Source organism: Silurus meridionalis, chromosome 8, assembly GCF_014805685.1.
Source record: "Silurus meridionalis isolate SWU-2019-XX chromosome 8, ASM1480568v1, whole genome shotgun sequence".
NCBI classification, from domain to species: Eukaryota; Metazoa; Chordata; class Actinopteri; order Siluriformes; family Siluridae; genus Silurus; species Silurus meridionalis.
In genome coordinates this window covers 10,464,896-10,484,378 of record NC_060891.1, presented here as the reverse complement: position 1 = coordinate 10,484,378, position 19,483 = coordinate 10,464,896, and the positions used below count along the sequence as shown (strand labels likewise).

The 19,483-nt window shown below is 38.5% G+C and overlaps 2 protein-coding genes across 3 annotated transcripts in view; both read right to left on the bottom strand.

The window, feature by feature from the left end:
- The window catches only part of znf839 (zinc finger protein 839), an 11,520-nt gene extending 8,286 nt beyond the window's left edge, over positions 1–3,234 (bottom strand). Inside the window, exons 1-2 of the mRNA XM_046854934.1 lie at positions 2,006–3,234; positions 1–876 (exon numbers count right to left, since the gene is read on the bottom strand). The exon at positions 1–876 is cut by the window's left edge and continues 42 nt beyond it. Of these exons, the coding sequence (XP_046710890.1) occupies positions 1–876; positions 2,006–2,893 (1,764 nt within the window). The 5' untranslated portion in view covers positions 2,894–3,234. The remainder of the gene's footprint in view (positions 877–2,005) is intronic.
- A 4,653-nt stretch (positions 3,235–7,887) lies between these two features.
- Positions 7,888–15,849, bottom strand: vsx2 (visual system homeobox 2). 2 transcript variants are annotated; one of them, XM_046856136.1, is made up of 5 exons: positions 15,134–15,849; positions 14,727–14,811; positions 13,428–13,551; positions 10,403–10,583; positions 7,888–8,838 (listed from the first exon to the last, which is right to left on the bottom strand). In XM_046856136.1, exons 1-5 carry the CDS (start codon positions 15,597–15,599, stop codon positions 8,492–8,494), a joined length of 1,203 nt encoding a protein of 400 aa, XP_046712092.1. In that variant the 5' UTR covers positions 15,600–15,849; the 3' UTR covers positions 7,888–8,491. The 2 variants fall into 2 exon arrangements, with proteins under 2 accessions (XP_046712092.1, XP_046712093.1); XM_046856137.1 differs by having other exon boundaries at positions 7,888–8,799; positions 15,134–15,848.
- Between the last annotated feature and the right edge of the window lie 3,634 nt (positions 15,850–19,483).

Below are 19,483 nucleotides of genomic sequence, written 5' to 3'. Positions count from 1 at the left end.
TTCACTCTGTGTCGTTTCTTCTGTGGGTTTGGAGTCTTCGCTCACATCTGGGTTTGATGTCTGACTTTTGTCATGAGTGGGATTGAGTTTATAGTGCCTGTTCAAACCTGCAACGCCTATGTAGGACTTCTCACATGTTTCACATTTAAAAGCTTTGCTGCGGAGGGACAAACCGTCAACATCCGTCTTCTTCTTGCCTTCGCTGCCCTCTTCATCTTCCATGCTGATCTCTGAATAGTCATCAGAATCTGACTGATGGCTTTCTGCCAAGTCTTCAGTTTTGATAAATTTATAGTCCTTTACCTTATGCTTTGGTGGCCGAGACACTCTGCCGGAACGAGTCTGAATTTTTTGAGGCTTTTTCTTGCGGTTCTTCGCTTTGGGTTTCTCTTTTTCGACGGCCGGAGCCAAAATCTTGGTGGCCACTGTTGTGGCCTTAGTGGGCGAAGTCAATACCTTGGAGGTTGTGGATGAAACACTAGTGGATGGGGTTAAAATCAAAGTGGGCTGGATGGAGACTGTAGTGGGTTTGGGCGCAGGACTTTTTACAGTGGTGGTCAAGCTAGAGGAAGAGACAGGAGCTTGGACTTTATGTACAATTGGAACTGAAATGCTGCTAACTACAGACGCCGGTTTCTGAAGGAGAAGTTGAATGGGAGGTTCTCCTGGATTCTGTAAGAAGTATTGCTGCTGGCCAGGTACAGGTGTAATGTGGATAATCTGAGGAGTACTGACTGTGCCTACAGTGGAGACTTTCACCACAGACTGGCTTACTGGCAGGCTCTGAGATTGAAGGATGGTGATGGGTGTGGTCTGACGTTGCTTGATTTCCTGTTTTGGTGGAGCCTGCACTTGTATGCGGATAGGTTCAGCTAGCTGGGGATTCAAAGATAAAAATATATTTTAGAATGAATGCATTTATACGGTTCGTTTAAGTATATTGTACATTAAGTATTGATGCGATTATCCATTTTGAAGCTACAACTTGAAAGCATGATCAGAGGAGTAATTCACAGTGCTGTGTCACGAGTGTTTGTAACACAGCCTTCAGTGAATGATATCTGAATTAGTTCACTTGCAGGTTTGGGAACAATCTGCAATAATGGAGGAAAATGCAACACAATTCACATTATAAAAAAAAATTTTTCCCCCCAAACTAAGCTCACAATACCATTTAACTTGGGTTACTTCTGAAACGTTACAGGCACAATAACTGAATGAAGTAGTTCTAGAGAACATGACAAGTTTTGACCAGACAATCAAGCCAATGTATAGTTTATACAGATAAATAAACATGTCTGAGTTTAACAGCAAAACGCTGACTAGGTGTCTGGATTTGCAGGAGAATCTGAAAGGTCTTTTGCCATGCTGCCAATATGCTTCTTCCTGTCACTTTGAAATTTTCACCCTGTAGCCATGTGTTTTTTGACACAATGACAACAATACAATTCCTAAAATACAGTATACACTATGTGATACAATCTCAAATATTACAGTTGCCCTTATATTACTAGTTGGCCCTTAAAAAAGGTCAATTAATCCTCAGATGATGCAACATTTGCTTCCTTACAAATTCTGTTTGGGTGGGAAAATGCTGGAGCAGCCTAGTGGCTCAGCAGGTAATGTTATCAGCTCAAAGATCCTGTGCTCAAGTTACCTTGCGTCCTTTAGGTTCACTAGTAACATCCCAAAGACATGGTAATACATGAACTGGCGAATTTAAAAGTGTGTGTGTGTGTGTGTGTGTGTATGTATGGAACCCTGCAACGAACTAGTATCCCATACAGGGTGTGTTCCTGCCTCACATCTGGTGTTCTTTGGGAAGGCTTTGGATTCACCACATGCCTCCAGAATAAAACAGGAACATGTACACATGTAGATGTAGAACATATTAGTGAGTATTTCGGGCCCCTGAGAGGGAAGCCCACAGAGCAGCTGGGTGATCTTGGATTATTGATTACAGTAGAAGATCTGCAGGATCCTGCGTGCTGCGTAGAGCTCTTACCTTTTGCTGAATGGGTTGTGCTCCGTTTTGGGACTGGTGCAGTGCCACCTGTTTGGCGACACTCTGCAGTTGCTGGGACGCGTTCTGCACGATTGTAAACGGCTGTGGTTGCATTGCGGTCGTCACTTGTCCTGAAATGACGTTCCCAGCCTCCAGAGTTATATAGGAGGGAGTCTGAGCTTGGATGCTCCTCTGCAGGATTTTGGGAGTCTGCGCGCGCACCTGCGACTTGTTAACGTGATCGATAACCTGTTGCACGTCCACACTGGAGATAACGGCGGGTTTGGCGCTCTGGAGAGGTTTTGGTGCCTGTACTGGTGCCGGTGCTTGTACCGGTGTCGGTATCAGTGTCTGGCTCTGCTCGATCACTCGTGTCGCTTCACTTCCGGTCACTTGCACAAGCTGCTGTTTGGACAGTTGCTCCAGTAACTGCTGTTGCTCTTCCACAGTTAGACCAGAGCTCTCCACGAAACTGCCATCAGGCTGCACGTAAATGATCGTGGTCGCGGGCCCGAGGGCATTCAGAAAATCGCTGCTGATTGTCGTGCACTCCGTGGTCACGTTTTCCTCCGCGTTGTCAGACGTATGCACGTATGATGTCAGAACCTCGGCGCCCAAAATCTGCCCGATCACCTCCGATGATGCGTCGCTGGCTCCAGTATCAGCACTTGACTCGCTGGGCATGGCGGCTACTAAGTGTGACAGGCCGTGTTCGCCGCCCCCTTCACCACTCACGAATACTTTAATGCTGCCCTCTCCTTGTCCTACCTCGATTTGAGAGCTGGTGGATGCCGGTACGTTCGCCTGAGATTCGCTCACATTTACCGGACTGGCCGCTGTCAAAGCCGAGCCGTTCGTAGTACTGCTCTCATCTTCGTTGTCCGCCATTTTGGATTTGGAAGCAGTCCGTCGCAAACACGTCCACGTAAAAGCTATCGAGCGGCACCGCTTAACCACAACCGGTTGTAGTTTAAACCTGAAAGAATACACAGTTCAGAGATTTGTCCAAAACGTGTTGGCCTGCAGATTTGATAATCCTGTACAGCTTTATAACGGTAGCTAGGCGATAGACGCTCGCATCCATGCTACAATGGCGAGGGGGCGGGCGCTGGATCACAACAAATGGCGTCATTTCCGTTTCCGGAATCTTTAACGTGGCGTTACATGCCATCTGCCACCTGGGTTCTCATATTCAGGTGTTATTAAACTTACACACAGCTGCACACAATTCCACAGTTCAGTACTGAGTAACAGGGATTATTTTTAACGCAAGTCTAATTTTAATCGGTATATAGAAGTCGAAATATATAACGTGTGCGTGGTGCATATGAGACTTATTTCAGTTGAATCGTAGTTCAGCTAATGCAAAAAGCCCATGTAAGCATACTACCAGCAGATGGCAGTATGCTCACAGGGATAATTTGCACTTTTCTTAAAGATGATGGTTTCGGAAACCCCAGTGCAAATTATCCCATGAAAGCATATTACCAGCAGATGGCAGTATGCTCACAGGGATCATTTGCACTGGGGTTTCCTAATACCTTCATCTTTTAGACAAGTATTTAATGTGGAGACGCTGACACTAGGGCCCCAGGGCCCACGTTGACCGGTGGTGACCTTTGATTTGGCCCAGCATGCCATATATAAGAAGAGGAACAAAAAAAAAAAAAAGAAAATGCCATTGACACAGATCTTTTGTTTAAGATGCAAAAAAATGGTAAAACATAAATAGAGAATATAAGTGAATTTGACTCTTTAATTGTATGTGCATGCATATTTAATTGTATGTGCATTCAAGGTGCAAGTACGGTGTTCTTTGCAACACTCGAGGAACAGCTACATATGGAGAGATCAAGGCAGTGTTACACAGACAAGAGGGAAAAAACTAACAAGGTGTTTTTTATTTACAGAAGTCAATTCAAAGGCATTGCATCCACTTTGCTAACAGTCAGTTGCTGTTTTGAAAGAATACCATATGCGTTATTATGTAACAAACTTCTCAAAGTATGGTGGTAAGAACATTTACATTCTTGCATCATTTACTTACGTCCCACAAGGTCAATCATCTTGAATGTTTGTCCCTTTATAGTTAAAGGTTTGTGCACCTCTGATTTAAAGGGAATTTTGAATAATCTGGCAGTTTTGCGAATTTATGAACAATGCACTGCTACCTTTTTTGTTTGCTGCTGGCGTGACACAAGGTTAGATTTTGCGCGTGTGATATGTATTTTCACTTGGCAGGTTTCGATTAAAACCACAATATACACAACTTTCGTGGCAAACGATACATTGGGCGGGCAAAAGTATATGGACACCTGACCATCACAATCCTATTTGTGTTTTCCGTAAATGGCTTCAATTTCTTTAAAATCAAAAATTCACTGTATTTTATAGTTTTAGTCTAAAATTTGTTTGAGAATCATGAAGTTGCATAAAACAGGGTCAGAAAAACTCAAGTGGCCTGCACAAAGCACTGATATAAAGACCTTTAGGACAAATTGTAAATCCAGGCCTCTCAACCAACATAAGTACCCAACCTCATTATTGCTTTTTCAGCAGAAACTCCCACATCCATGTTCCAAAATCATGTGGAAATCCTATCCAGAAGAGAAGAGGTTGTTATAGCAGGCTCCTTTGTAATGAGATGTTCAGAAAGCACAGATGAGTTTGGTGATCTGGTGTCTACATAATTTTGGCCATGTAGTGTACACAATAAAACTTTCACCACAAGGAATGGCACAGATCGAGTGTACAGTAAAAGTCTGTGTTTATTACTTTATACCTTTTTATGTGCATCGCTCTATAACATTTGCACAATGTGATCACCTTCAAATCAGTCTACTCAGTTGATCCTTCACTTAAAAATCAGGTCTGGCATAAAATGTGACACATCTTTTTTCATTTCAGCCTTAATAGCATTTGCTTTGAGAAATGTATCGAGTCTGCCAATGGTAGTGGCAGTGCTCAGCATTAGGGACTTAGTCATAAAGTTACTTCTCCCTTGATGAAGAGGGACAACATTCACAGAACAGCATTCACAAAAAGACATCCAATGATTATTTTCTAGCAGTTTTTATGCTATGGAGTGTTTACTGCAATACAAATAGTCGTCTTTAGATTCAGCATGAACAAACATGAATAAACTGATGAGGATGCCAAATCTCAAAGTCTATTAGGGCACATTTGTTAAGGGAAGAAGCCACCAGTGTGTTTGGAAAGCTAAAGGAAGCCGGAACGAGGATTTTGCCAAACATTTTCCAGAAATAGCTATAGACTTTTCCTTTTTAAAGGTAAGGAGACATGCTCATATAAATTCCTTTATACATTTTATCTTATGTGGTTAGCACAATTTTCTCTGTATGATGTGTTAAAACTGACCCTAAAAAGGCCATCCTTCTAAAAAGTTCTGAAAAGGAGGGCACTGGTTTCAAAACCATCAAGCAAGCATTGACCAAATGGACCATTCGAGTGCTACCTTTAGGCCACTACAATCTAGTTTTAAGTTCCTATAAGAGAATTCTGCTTCCTGGCTTGGTCTAGAGCAGGGGTCACCAGCCTTTTTGAAACTGAGAGCTACTTCTTGGGTACCATTAATGTGAAGGGCTACCAGTTTGATACACACAGTTTTCAGTTTGCTCAATTTACCTTTTATTATATGCTATTATTAATAATTAATGATATTCATCTATGTGAAGACACTGATCATGTTAATGATTTCTCATAATAAGTATCAACAATGATTTAACAAAGTAGTAAACAGCTATTTTTAGAAAAGGCCTGCGGGCTACTCATGTGGTCCACGTTGGTGACCCCTGGTCTAGGGTTTACAGAGCTATTGCTCACAGAAGAGTCAACCTCTGCAGACCAGACCAAAATATAGTCGGTTTGACATGCAAGTTATTCATTTGTCTGCACTCAATACTTGGGCTTTGTACATCTGGCCGTGCCAGCATGCATATTGCCTCATGTGATTTATCACATTATCCTGAAGCAGGTAAAAGAGAATGACTGGAAGCGGTCCAAAATCAGGTAACCTCCAGGAATTGGGACAGATTCCTAAGCTCCATTTCTTGCCTGTGCACAAGTTCTGTGTTGTATTGAAACATTACTGTATTTATTAAAAAATAGAATCTCATATGTCATCACATGGCTTAAAAGGCTTAAACACAATTAGGTATTCAATGTGTTGCATGGTGTAACTCCGGAATGGGTGAAGTAATACTGCAAAGACAAAAAAAAAAATAATCAAATAGGAATATAAAAAGCACTGGGAAAACTCCTGAATGTGTTAACCTTTTATCTGTAATGTATTTGAAGTTCAACAACAGAAATCTCACCAGTTAACTGCATTTTCTTTAATCAGAATTTGAAAATTTACATTTCCAGAGCGACTTATGTTTATCTCATTCATACAACTGAGCAGTTATGGGGTTAAGAGCCTTGCTCAGGGGCCCAGAGACACCAAAAAACCACATAGCACTTTATTAAGATTTTAATAAAGTATACCCAATTTATTAAGTCTAATTGTAGAGCTTTTTGGACATTGTGGTTTTATCTATCTATCTATCTATCTATCTATCTATCTATCTATCTATCTATCTATCTATCTATCTATCTATCTATCTATCTATCTATCTATCTATCTATCTATCTATCTATCTATCTATCTATCTATCTATCTATCTATGAATTAGGCTAATTCCTAATGTCTAAGTGTAAATTAAAAGCATCTACCTCAAAACATTACTGGATTTAAAAAGACTTTCACACAGGATGATGTCTGGAAGACCATTGCAGGAAGAACAGCATGAAATTATAATACTTTTGTCTCACACAGATGCAGGTATCATCTACCGCTGGCACAGCATTGCATTACAATAGACACGAATGTTTTACCAAAAGAATTCTTTTTTGGCGAAAACGGTAAGTGGTGGAACGGCTTCCAAACACGTATCATCATACATCATAAATAGCAATCAGCTGAAAATGGGATAGAGGTATTTTGCTGCATTATAAGCCAGGCTTAATCGCTGCAGATGGCAACTAATTAATTACACAGACACTAAGTAAATTAAATGAAATGAGGACTGAATTAACAGTGTGTATCAATAATCTGTTGACAGCCTTCAATAATAAGGGCAGGATAGGATCATGTGTGTGTGTGTGTGTGTGTGTGTGTGTGTGTGTGTGAGAGAGAGAGAGAGATCACAAATAACAAACAACTCTAACATTTTCATTTCAACTAATACAAGTACTTTACTGAGAAATAATTACATATTTACAAGGTTACATGAGGAATAAAACACATGAAGGATCAAATCAGTTCTCAACAGAAGATCTAGAGTGAGCATGAGCACTAGTGGCTGTGATTTAGGTGGAGAGCAGCATATCCAGGGCTGTGTTCATGCTCTCTCTCTCCCATACGCCTGCCATGCACTGTTCCTGCTTTTCAATCTAGCTAGATCGAGATATTGCAAATGTGATTCGAATTGCTGACACACAGACACTCAGCTAAAATATAGAGGAAAAAGGGCACATCAGGCCTAATAAGTAGAAAATTACTTTTATAAAGCAGTGTTGTGTTACCTTTGTTTATCTCATGTTGTTAATCATAGATATAGCTAAAGTCAGCTTCGATCCAAGAAAATAAAAGACTGAAAATTCTCTTTTTCCGTGTTTGTCACGATTAGCAGATTGTTCGTATACCGTGTAGTTAATGACCTATATGATGCTCAAATAAGCAGTTTTTTTTTTTTATTATTTGTTTAGAATATTCTCCTTGTAGTGTTGTATGATTTAGGATTTCAAAATGATCTCTGTATTCTCTAAAAACGTAATGAGAAATCTGATCACTGTTCTCATATAAAAGGCATAGGTCAACATTTTGGATGTTTTTTTTTTTTAATAATCTGATCAACATTTTACTCAGAACAGAACCTCACATATTATAAGACTACAGTACATTCAATTGTACTTCAAACAATACTGTAGCGAGCTATTTTTATTTACAATATGTACAGTGTTACATTCTAATACAACTTGTGTACCAACCACTAAGTGCTTTTTAAAAGAAATATAGTGTACAGACTTGATGAGAAACTCTTTTAAATGGTTCATTTGAAAGTAACAATAAAAAAAAATCTTATGTTTAGTAAGTTTAAAGAAATAAAGCCAGATTGTGGCTACAGATATTTCTTGTACGAGCATTACACTGTATATGGAACCAAATGACACTTAGTGGCAAGTACGTTATAAAATAAAAATAAACTTTAGCATGTCATGCTTTCTGTATTTTCCGATCAACATTATCAAGAAAAACAGCCGAAGCTGAAGTGAGAACAGGAAAATAGCGCTAGCTAGGTAAGACCAAGATCCACTGTTTGCCTGTGGGTTTCTGAGGAAATACAGAAGAGATAATCAGGATTTGTTTGAAGGAAAGCTACAGAAAGACACAATGCTGTAGGACCGAAGGTTATAAGTGCATATCTAAGAGCTCTCTTTTTCTTCTTGGGAGTCAGTGTGTTCCACGCTGGACTTCTCATCCATTTCCCCCTGTGTTTTATGCTCAGGTCTCTTGTTAGTCACTGTCCCCAGCACTTTGGCACTGTGCTCCTGTGCTTTGGCCCTGAGAGCAGCAATGCTGTTCTCCCTCAGTTCCTCTTTAGACATAGGTGAGTCGCTCCTTCGCTCCTCGGCATCAGTGTCGTCAACGTCGGCGTTGTTTGGATGCTGAGGCATGTCAGGCTTCCGGCTCGGTGTGCCTGATGCTGCCTCCAGCGATTTCTTGTGCATCCCTGCAAAGAACGATGAGGGATTCGGATTTAGAGAAGTGCCTGGGGATTGGAAAGACATTTGAACTGGTAAACGACAAGAGACTAGGGATTCGAACTGGTACACTACTAATGTACTAGTGAATTAGTGACTAGAGTTGAAGCACTCCTGAGGACTAGGCTTTAACTCCCATGTTTAGTTGCGCTTTTTCTTTTTTGTCCGCATGTTTCTGCTCAGTCAGTGAGAATTCCTGCCACTTGTATATTATAGAATATATGCTTGGATCCGATTCCAGCTTTTGAGAGTCACCTTTTGGATTTGTTATGCTGCTATGAATTTTTTTAAGAATATCATAATTACCTTTAAATAAGTTTAATATGTATGTCCTGCATTAAAAGATTGAAAATATATAGTTATGTAAATATATAATTAATAATTATGGCAATAGCAATTATGATAGCATGTATGTGTATCATTACAAAACCTACATTCACTGATACTTTGTGTTGTTGGTCATCTCTAAATAATGTGTAGTTTTGAATATATTACACTGAGATATCATTATAATACACACTCCTGTACTATATACTACAGGAGACTGGGTATATGTGTTTATATTTACAACAAGGCTTTTTGAAAAGTGAAGAAATAAAATAGCTCAAGGGAGTAATGTGGACAGGTATTAAAGCAGGCCATTGCTTTGAATATTTTTAATCTTTGTGCATTTATGCAAAGCTCAGCAGTTCTGCCATCAAACAGCGAAGAAAAAAAAGCTGTATGAGTAAAACAATATGAGAACCATCTGTTTTGTCATGATATGAATGATTATGAGTGTGGACCTGCCAATTTTGAACCAGTTAATGAAAAAATGTGAATTCTTTTTTTTTTTTTTTACATTTTGCAAAGTGCAAACATTCTATAAAACACTACATTAATAAATAGCATAATTGTTTAACTAAAGCTTGATTTAATTTAAATATTTAATTTTTATTTAAAGTATAATCTTAAGAATGTTTAAGTTTCCTGGTTTATTTAAGGACCAAACAAGCATTATAGTAGTTAATATTGGCCTTGTACAAAGCATATTAGGATAAATCTTTTTTTTGGTCCACAGAATTGTCACATTCAAAGAAAGAAGTGAACATCTAAATTTGAACAAACTTAAAGATTACTCCATTCAACCCTGACCAGGAAAGTGGTAACTGAAGATGAATGAATAAAACTAATAGCAAAACAAAAGTACAATCTTTAATAGACAAGGAAATTCTTCCTCTAAAAAAACATTCTTACTAGTCTGAAAACAGTAGGAAAACTTACAAACATTTCAAAATTTATCACCTTATCAATCACATCTGTGGCTTAAGATATATTCCGAAAGCACTGTTTAGTGTTTCATAATTGTAATAATTTCGCCCACTTTTCTTTCAGTCATCATAATCCAATTGTGCTCAGGATGCTTAATTCACATGAGAAGAGTGGAATGTTTTCTTTCTCACCCACTTGACAGATACAGTTGTGATACAGTTATGCTCTTTTGTCTGTAGCATCATCGGGATTCCAATTTTATTTCTATTGTGTGATAGCTCAATTTTTTAATACTTTATATAATGCAGAATATTTTCATACCTAGTAGCCAAGGTGCACAGGAATCCATAATTCCGTCCTTGGCAGACTTCAGTATAGACTCTGGAAGAGGAATGGAGTGACGCACCATGGCCCCATACAGTCCATATTCAGCCATCACACTGCTGCGGCCCCAACACTTCTCCCGCTTTCTCCATTTAGCTCGACGATTCTGGAACCAGACCTGTGAATAGGTTAAACCTGAGGGTTAACTCACATGAAGAGAAAAAAAAACAATGAAATGGGTCAGAGGTATGGATGGATGGATGGATGGATGGATGGATGGATGGAAAAAAGGATGGATGGATGGATGGATGGATGGATGGATGGATGGATGGATGGATGGAAAAAGGATGGATGGATGGATGGATGGATGGATGGATGGATGGATGGATATGTGGATAGATGGATGAATTACTTGATAGATGGATGGATAGGTGGATGACAGGGTGGATGGATGGAAAGATTAATTGGTGGATGGATGAATGGATGAATGAATTGAAGGATGTTTGAATGTCTGGATGTCTGGATGGATGGAGGGATGGATGGAAAAAGGATGGATGGGTAGATGGATGGTTGATGGGTAGATGGATAGAAGATGGATATGTGGATAGATGGGGATGACTTGAATGGATGGATAGATGGATGGATGGATGGACGGATGGATGGATGGATGGATGGATGGAAAAAGGATGGATGGATGGATGATGGATGGATGGATGGATGGATGGATGGATGGATGGAAAGATTAATTGATGGATGTATGATGGGATGGATGGATGAATCGATGGGTGTGTGGGAGGATGACTGGATGGATGGATGGGTGGGTGGATTCAAGGATGGATGGAAGGATTTTCTCTAAAATAACCTTCTTTCAGCTGTGATTACTAATCTAATAAACCATGCTTATGAGAATTTCTTAAATCCAGCCAGATGGGGATTGCCAAGCGTCAAACCTGTTACACTTTTTTTACACAGACTTCTGGACATCTGGCCGAGAGCTGCTTAAAATAGTGTTATTGCAGAAGTTCTGCATCTCGCTTTCGCTTTTTTTTTTTTTTTTTTTTTTAAATAGCATATGGCCACGCCCACCGGACACGAAGGGGCGGGGCACATTTTTACCATATTATCCAAGCATTTTGGAATGTTGTGGGTGCTCCTCGTGATATCTCTCATTTCATGCAAGTGAAATTGGTTATCGGTCGCGGTAAAGAAAAGCGGGCGGAGACAGCGAGGAGAAGCGACCCCTAGGGCACGCCGAGGCTGATTGAAAAATAAGTTAATTTCAGGCCCAATCGATGGTGGACAGGCGGGCAAATATCACGGGAAATTAAACGAGCAGCGCCCTGGGGAGCAGCGCCATTGACCCGCGCTAATAAATTCAATGGAGTTATTTCATCTGAACCTGCGGAGTCCCCGAGCCGCGCCTCCGCCCCGCTCCGTCTCCCCTCCAACTCCGCGCACTCGTCTGATTTAACTAATTACACCAGATGAGGAAAATTAGATGTTAATCTTACTTTGGACTGCGAGCGGGATCGTGTTCTATTTATTTATTTATTTCCCCGTATTATTTATTCATCGAGAGGAGCCATAATGAGGGCGAGATTAAAAAAGGCGCGTCGGCAGATGGATGGCTCGGGTCACCCCGCAATCTCCTTCCGCCGCGATTGCTTGATTAGGTCGTTAGCGCTCAGGCTCCGAGAGCAAAATTGTTTCACGTTCATCATGAGAGCCGATGAGAAATGATGTGTCCAAATCGCATGGCGCGATGGCAAAGCATTGCTTTAAAGGGTCGTTAAGGTGCTGATTGATACAGCTCCACCTGATGGACCTGAAGCTCTGCCAAAATCTAGAAGGTTCTGAGGAACACCGCACAGAAAGCCAACAGGCTCCTTCATGATCACGGGGTCGACCATTTTTTATTTTTTATTTTAATTTTTAATCGCCCCTTTAGCATTACTACTGTAGCTGCAAGCGTGTTTTAGAACAATGATCTCACTCTTGATATCAATGCATCAGGCCAGAATACACGCGTGTCTCTAACATCTGTATCTCTATATAAATAATAACTATGATTTTTTTCATTGGTAGCGAACTTCGATTTCTTTCACCGTATTTTTGGGGTTATGGATATGATGAAAGGCGTAACATAAACACTAATGCTTAATTCCTGGATTTAAACACTCGATCCAACTACAGGAATGGTCAAAATATTAAATCATTTTCATCCTGAATACTCTTTTCATAATGCAGGAAAAGCGTGCATAAATACAGATGTTAGAGATTTACACGCCTTTTACATTTCTGTTTCCTTTATATCACTATGTAATAAATTATATATATATATATATATATATATATATATATATATATATATATATATATATATATATATATATATATATATATATATAAGATCCTATCAATGTTCTATGTTCCAGAGTAAACAAATAAGACCGGAGAAATTGCGTTTCCCAAAAAACACATTAAATTAAAACGAATTATTATTATAGGCATATAAACGGAATAAAAGCTAAACGAATAAAAGCAGGTGATGCCTGAAAGAACGACGTGAACTAAAAAGGCAACAGGTTTTGAGCTAATATAATACTGAGCTCTATATAATATGTATAAATATATAAAAATGTACGAAATAAAATGACACAAAATGGAAATATATTGTAGTTGTAGTATGTATAATTGACACGCCGAATGAAGGTTTCATTTTTTAACCTCCTTTCGGGAATTCATGTAATGTTAGATATGCCATAAAATAAAATAAAATAAAAATATATACATACAGAATTATTGATACTGTCTTAATAGTAATAATAATAATTAATAGATAAATAATAAATGTACATATTGACATTACATATTTAAGTGAACATATTATGACGATGATAATAACGTTTGTTGTTGTTGTTATTATGCGTGTCTAAGAGGAAATGACAGAATCGCGTAAATACAAATAGAAATTAAGAAAAGGCTTTAGAATCATGCTTTATGATTATAAACCCTACATTACCTGTATTCTGTCCTCCGGTAGTTCAGTTTTCATAGCCAGCATCTCTCTGGCGTACACATCTGGATAGTGCGCTTCATTAAAAGCTTTCTCCAGTTCTTCCAGTTGATAAGATGTGAATATTGTCCTGAATAAAAAGAAAGAGCGTCTACTCAGCTCACATGACAAATCTCCCTGAAACACTTTACTTTACTTTATTATAAAGAATAGTTATTCTGCATGTGAGCCACACAATATTGCAGCGCATCGTTGTGTCTGGGGGAAATGTTGTCATGGTGCTAATAACAAACAGCTTCAACCATTTTTATACAGTATAATAATAATAATAATAATAATAATAATAATAATAATAATAATAAATGCTTTAGGCTTTGAGCAGTGTTCAAATGCTTGCTGAGATTTTTTTAAAGGCCTACAATATTCGGATAAGCTTAAGCCTTTCCTCTGTAATTATTTATGAAACAAAACTTATGCATTATATGCATTATTTTATTGTGTAAATATAAATTGTAGTGATAATATTTGCTGCATTTGATTTATTTCTTTTTTGATAATAATAATACAGCAAATATGATCAGTACGTTTGAGATGTAGTTTCAATACTTAATGTATAAATCCGACAGAGCTACAGAGAATATATAACCCTAAAATAATCATCAACATTGCATTCTTTAAAAAAAAAAAAGAACAATTCTTAAAATCGCTTTTAAAAGGACATTTATAATAGTGCATTCATATGCTAAATTTATACATACACACACACACACACACACACACATATATATATATATATATATATATATATATATATATATATATATATATATATATATATATATATATATATATAAACTCGGCAACTACCAGCCAAGAGCAAAATTGGTAGGAGCAATTTCTACTGATATTTCTTATTCTTATAGAAATAATAAAAATAAATAAATAAATAAATAATAATAGTTAAAATTTATGGGCTTATATAAGATTCTTTATTTATTACATAGTTTGTATTGTTACTATTACTGTTTGTATAATCTATCTATATATATATATATATATATATATATATATATATATATATATATATATATATATATATATATATATATAAAGATTTATATGATAAATGATAAATCCCGATAAATGGGTATAAATCTGCAAACTCCAACAGTGACATATTCTCTTCAAATGCATATTAGATTTTGACATTATACAGTCAATTATTCACCATACCAAAGTGCTCGAGGACGGTGAATTTCTCAACCTGAATTAATAACACTTCTGTAAAATAACAGTAATAATTACCTATGTCGCCTCTTCTTTCGCTTCTTGCACTGGCCCAGGGAGGACTTGGATGTTATTCGTTCGCTCGAAGAAACATCTTCTGAGTCTATAAAATTCAGAAACAGTTGTTGTTGTTTTTTTTCTGGCCTATTAAATTCATTTACCTCAAAAATAAATCCATCCGTGTTACTGTTCTGCTGAATTCGGGAGTTACATTCATTTAAATGTTAATTGCTATTGACTTGGCGATAATTAGCCACAATAACATGACGTAATAATAATAATAATAATAATAATAATAATAATAAAGAAGAAGTCGGATGGAGAAATATGGAAAAGCGCTCAAATCTGAAACGCAGAACCACGCATATACCCCACGAGGCCAATGTGTGTGTGTGTGTGTGTGTGTGTGTGTGTGTGACTCGCACCTGAGCTGGCAGACTGTCCGGCCTCCTGATGCGCTGTCTTGTTGAGGGGTTGGAGATGGACGTTCTGTGTGTCTGACAGGACCTCCAGAAACGTGGGCTGTCTGTAGAAGGATGGAATACCCCCAGGGCCGATGAATCCCATTCCGACCCCGACGGCGGCGGGGCCAAGTACAGAGCGCGCGGCCAGCAAGTGCGCGCCCCCGGGGATGGAGTCCAGCGCGCTCCGGGGCGCCGAGGACGCCTCCTTATTCAGCCCCAGAATCTCCTGGATGCCGAAGCCCGTGCACCTGGGCGCGTTCGCGGTGATGCTCTTTGCCAAGTGCGGGTTGCTGCTCGCTCCGTTTTCAACTAATTTCGGTTTGCTCAAACTCTCCGATAACACAGCCCCTTCCTTCCCCGTCATGGTGCCTTTGAGGATAGTTCCCCCGCTTCCCCTGTGCACAGGAATCCACCAGTGCAAATACATGCGATTCCCCCCCAGAAATTCTCCTTTTATCCAAAAGGTCCATCCCTACATGGGCCCGAAGCCGACAGCCAATCACCTGCGAGCAATTTCCCCTCTGTCTCCCGCGCTTCAGTCCGCGTTTCCTCTGTTCATCCACGAGATTTCATTTCAATACAAACGAAATCTCAAAAAATAGTACAATGTTTAATCATGCAGAGTGGCATCCTTTTACCCCAGGAAAACAATGATTTTACTACATCATCATCATCATCATCAATAATAATAAAAATAATAATAATAATAACAGGGAAAACTGACCTATAATTTCGACTACTGTATTTGAATTATTCTGATCCCAAAACAATGTCTTACATGAAAACTGCATACCTCAGAGTGATGTCAAGGCCTAGATCCTTAGTATAAAATAAATAAATACAAATATAAGTATGATGAAACAAGAGGTCAAAAAGGATTGTATAATAATAATAATAATAATAATAATAATAATAATAATAATAATAATAATAACTTCGTCCCACAATAACAGCGTCACAAAATATCACTTTTGAAGGATCAAATGCAGGGAGACAGACAACATCCAAGTGACTTTGAAATACCGGTGATACTGATACTATATTTGATCATGAAAATTAATACCTGCTTCTTATATTGTGTGTTGCTTTATTTTTAGGTCGATCGGAAACACGTTCTATTCAAAAGTCGTGTTTTCGAAAAGTCACGAGTCATGTTTCAATAAAAGTAGTTCTTGGGGCTCAGATTGTCCCTTTTTGGGAAAACAGGTTAAAATTTCACAAGTTTGATTATTGTTCTTGTTCTTGTTAAAACTATTAGAGGTGATTAAAAGCTTAATGACTAGGGGTTTAAAAAAAACCCTACTTAATATATTATAATTAATAATAATCTATTGAAAAACCTAATCTCATTTCAGTATACTTGACTCATCTGTCCCTCACTCTGCTTCTGATACAGATATAATCACATCATCTGCCTGGGAATTTTCAATACCATAAAATCAGCTTCATTTGCTGTCATTTGCTATAATTTACTGAACATCAAATTGACAATGAATTACTCAGGATGCTATAAGAGTTGTACATTGTAATTTGTTTTCTTTTTTTTCTATTTATTATGAGTAATGATTTGTCTTCTCCCAGGAACAAATACAACAGATAAGGTTAATTTATGATCTTAATAATGAGCGTCAACAGTCTATAATAATCTGTTAGAATAAAATCATTGCAGAAAGTGAGAGAATCTAATAATCACATGATTTTTTTTAAAGGTGGTGAAACAGAAAAACCTCTAAGCGAATGATGGAGAAATCTACAGATGGCGTTTCAAAGTCACAGACTCTGACCTTCTCATTTGAGCTCAAACTACAAAAGATATCCTTTTTTTTAATTCCACAGCCCACACGGTCTAATCAGCTATTACCAAAATTACAGTGAGATGTGTTTCGTTTGGAGATCATTTGTGCCACAATTTGGACATCTGGCCAGATAATTACTAAGAGATAATTTATGGAAATGAGCAGCGTGACGCTGATGGGGAGCGAGATAACACGTATCTTATCAAAGTGCCATGTGCTGATGCATAAATAAACGTCACGAGTCGTGCGTGAGGGCGGCGTGAGGATCCAAGTCGCGGAAAATCCCGCGAGAGTTTGCAGCCCGTCGCTTTTCCCGCCTAATTAAAGTGACGCGTGCAGGTGCAACAACCACATCGCCATTTTTTTTTTTCACTGTACAGCTGAACGGTTAGAATAAAAATAAACAAGTACAAATGAAAATAAGAGGCAATACTGTTTGGGGGATTATCGGTTTAAAAGGGAAAACACCACAGGAAACCCATGAACATATGGGACATTATTCAATTAGCAGGCCATGCTTTTAGTCTTTACTGGCATGAGGCCAGGATCATTAGTCGAGGTGGCCATTTTAATTGTACAAGAATTAAAAAGGAGATGTAAACATATGAATTGATACAGTAATTTAAAAGATATAAGGCACAATGGGTTGTTTATATACGTGTAGGCCCAAATAAAACAAGTTAAACGTGTTGGAAATAAACAAACTCTCAAACAAAAGACTGACACTCAGTCATCTCAATATATCAAAATTAATCATATAAAAAGACGTGTCCATATGGAATAACACAGGCTACACTGCACATATGAAGAACATGTAGTAATCTCTATTTAAGAACATCACTTCAGATAAACAAGATCCACATGCCATACATCTAAAAAAATATAGAATGAAGTGGATAAACATCATCGCTTAAAGAGCTCATGTGACGTTTCTGTAAACGTCTGAACATCTCTAATTACATGGGGACTGATGGAAATGAACTAGAAGCTGTTGAATAGAAATTTCATTGCAGTTAATGAAGAAATCAGTGTTCTGCTGATATGTTAATGATAACGTCTAGTTGCGTTAAAGCTTTATATATTCATTAATTCTGCTGTCAAATACAAAAACACTGCTGGCCTAATCTGAGCCGGGCTTTGCCGCTTATTGTAAATGGGGTAAAAAGCCTCAAAGCTTTTGATAAACTGTTCACACTGGGAAAATAGGTGCTTCCTGATTTGCATGCATAAGAGAACAGACTGATAAAGCTGCAGATTATGGAAAGATTTAGTTCAGTCATTCATGAAGATCGGGTAGCCTATCAAAGGCTGTAAGATCTGATGACTTTCAGATTAAAAAGCAAACAGCTGTTGCGTAATTATTCATTTTTTTGTTGTTGTTCTCAGTGTTCATAAAGCACTGCAGCATGAAGTTTATTTTTTTGAGCTGCACATGCAAAAGAGTCCAATCTTTAAATGTTGAGACAATAATTAAAATGTATTCTGCAATGCACAAGTGCACCAGCCTCTGCTGGGAATATGGATAAAATATGAAGACAGCAAAATGGAGCCTTGTCCATAACACATGAATGCAGACTTTGACTGTTGGAATAATCCTCAGCAGGGGCATACAACGCAGCGCATACCAATCATGTTTACGAGCATATTTTGAAACAGTTGACAGCTATTTTTCTTTCTGAGTAGGGTGAAAGCGTTCACTCATAGGGAAGGTCACTAGAAGGTAACAAGCTTGATATGAGCGGTGGTTAAGGATGGCATGCTGCATTAGCCCAACCCCTATACACAGATTGCTACAGCCTGATATGCTCATGTCAGGCAATCTAAATGAGAGATCGGGGCTGTAAGCCATTTGTCCACATTTGGCCCACAGGCCTATTGGGAGTGATGAACTGCTTCAAAGGTTGTATTAAATACTTTTATACTTTGTTCCCTGACAAAAGAAATAATTCACTGTGGAGAATAAGGTTGTGGAAGATTTAACTTTCAGCACAGCTCTATAATCTTTAGTTGAGATTATAACAAATGGTTTGAAATTGGACAGCTGATTAACCAGGCTTAGAAAGGACTCCTTTTACCATTGAAGGGAGCTTGTAGGTCTGTGGGCCTTACAATTAATAACACTGAAAAGTTGCCACATGCATGTAGTGCCCAATACAGTCTTATCTAAAAAATACAAATAGCAGCAGACACCTTGTGCTGACTTGGTAGAATAAAAATCCTAGCACACTGAAGAATCCCCCCCTTCAATTCCCTTATGTGTGCTGCCAGGGGTGTGATGACCCCACAAAGCAGAGAGAGTTTGCTAGTTCCAGTTTTCTCATGGTACCTCCACAATGGCGTTTTTGGAGGCTGCCTGTCGCCATTGCTTAATTAGGCAAGGAGTTGATTAATTTGCACTAATTGACAGCTAATTAAAGGCCTGAGGGCACATTGGATTGACGTTTGTCAGGGCACTGGGGCTCAGCGAGGTCAGGGCAGCGGATTTGCCGCTCTGCTGGGATTTCTGCCCCCCCCC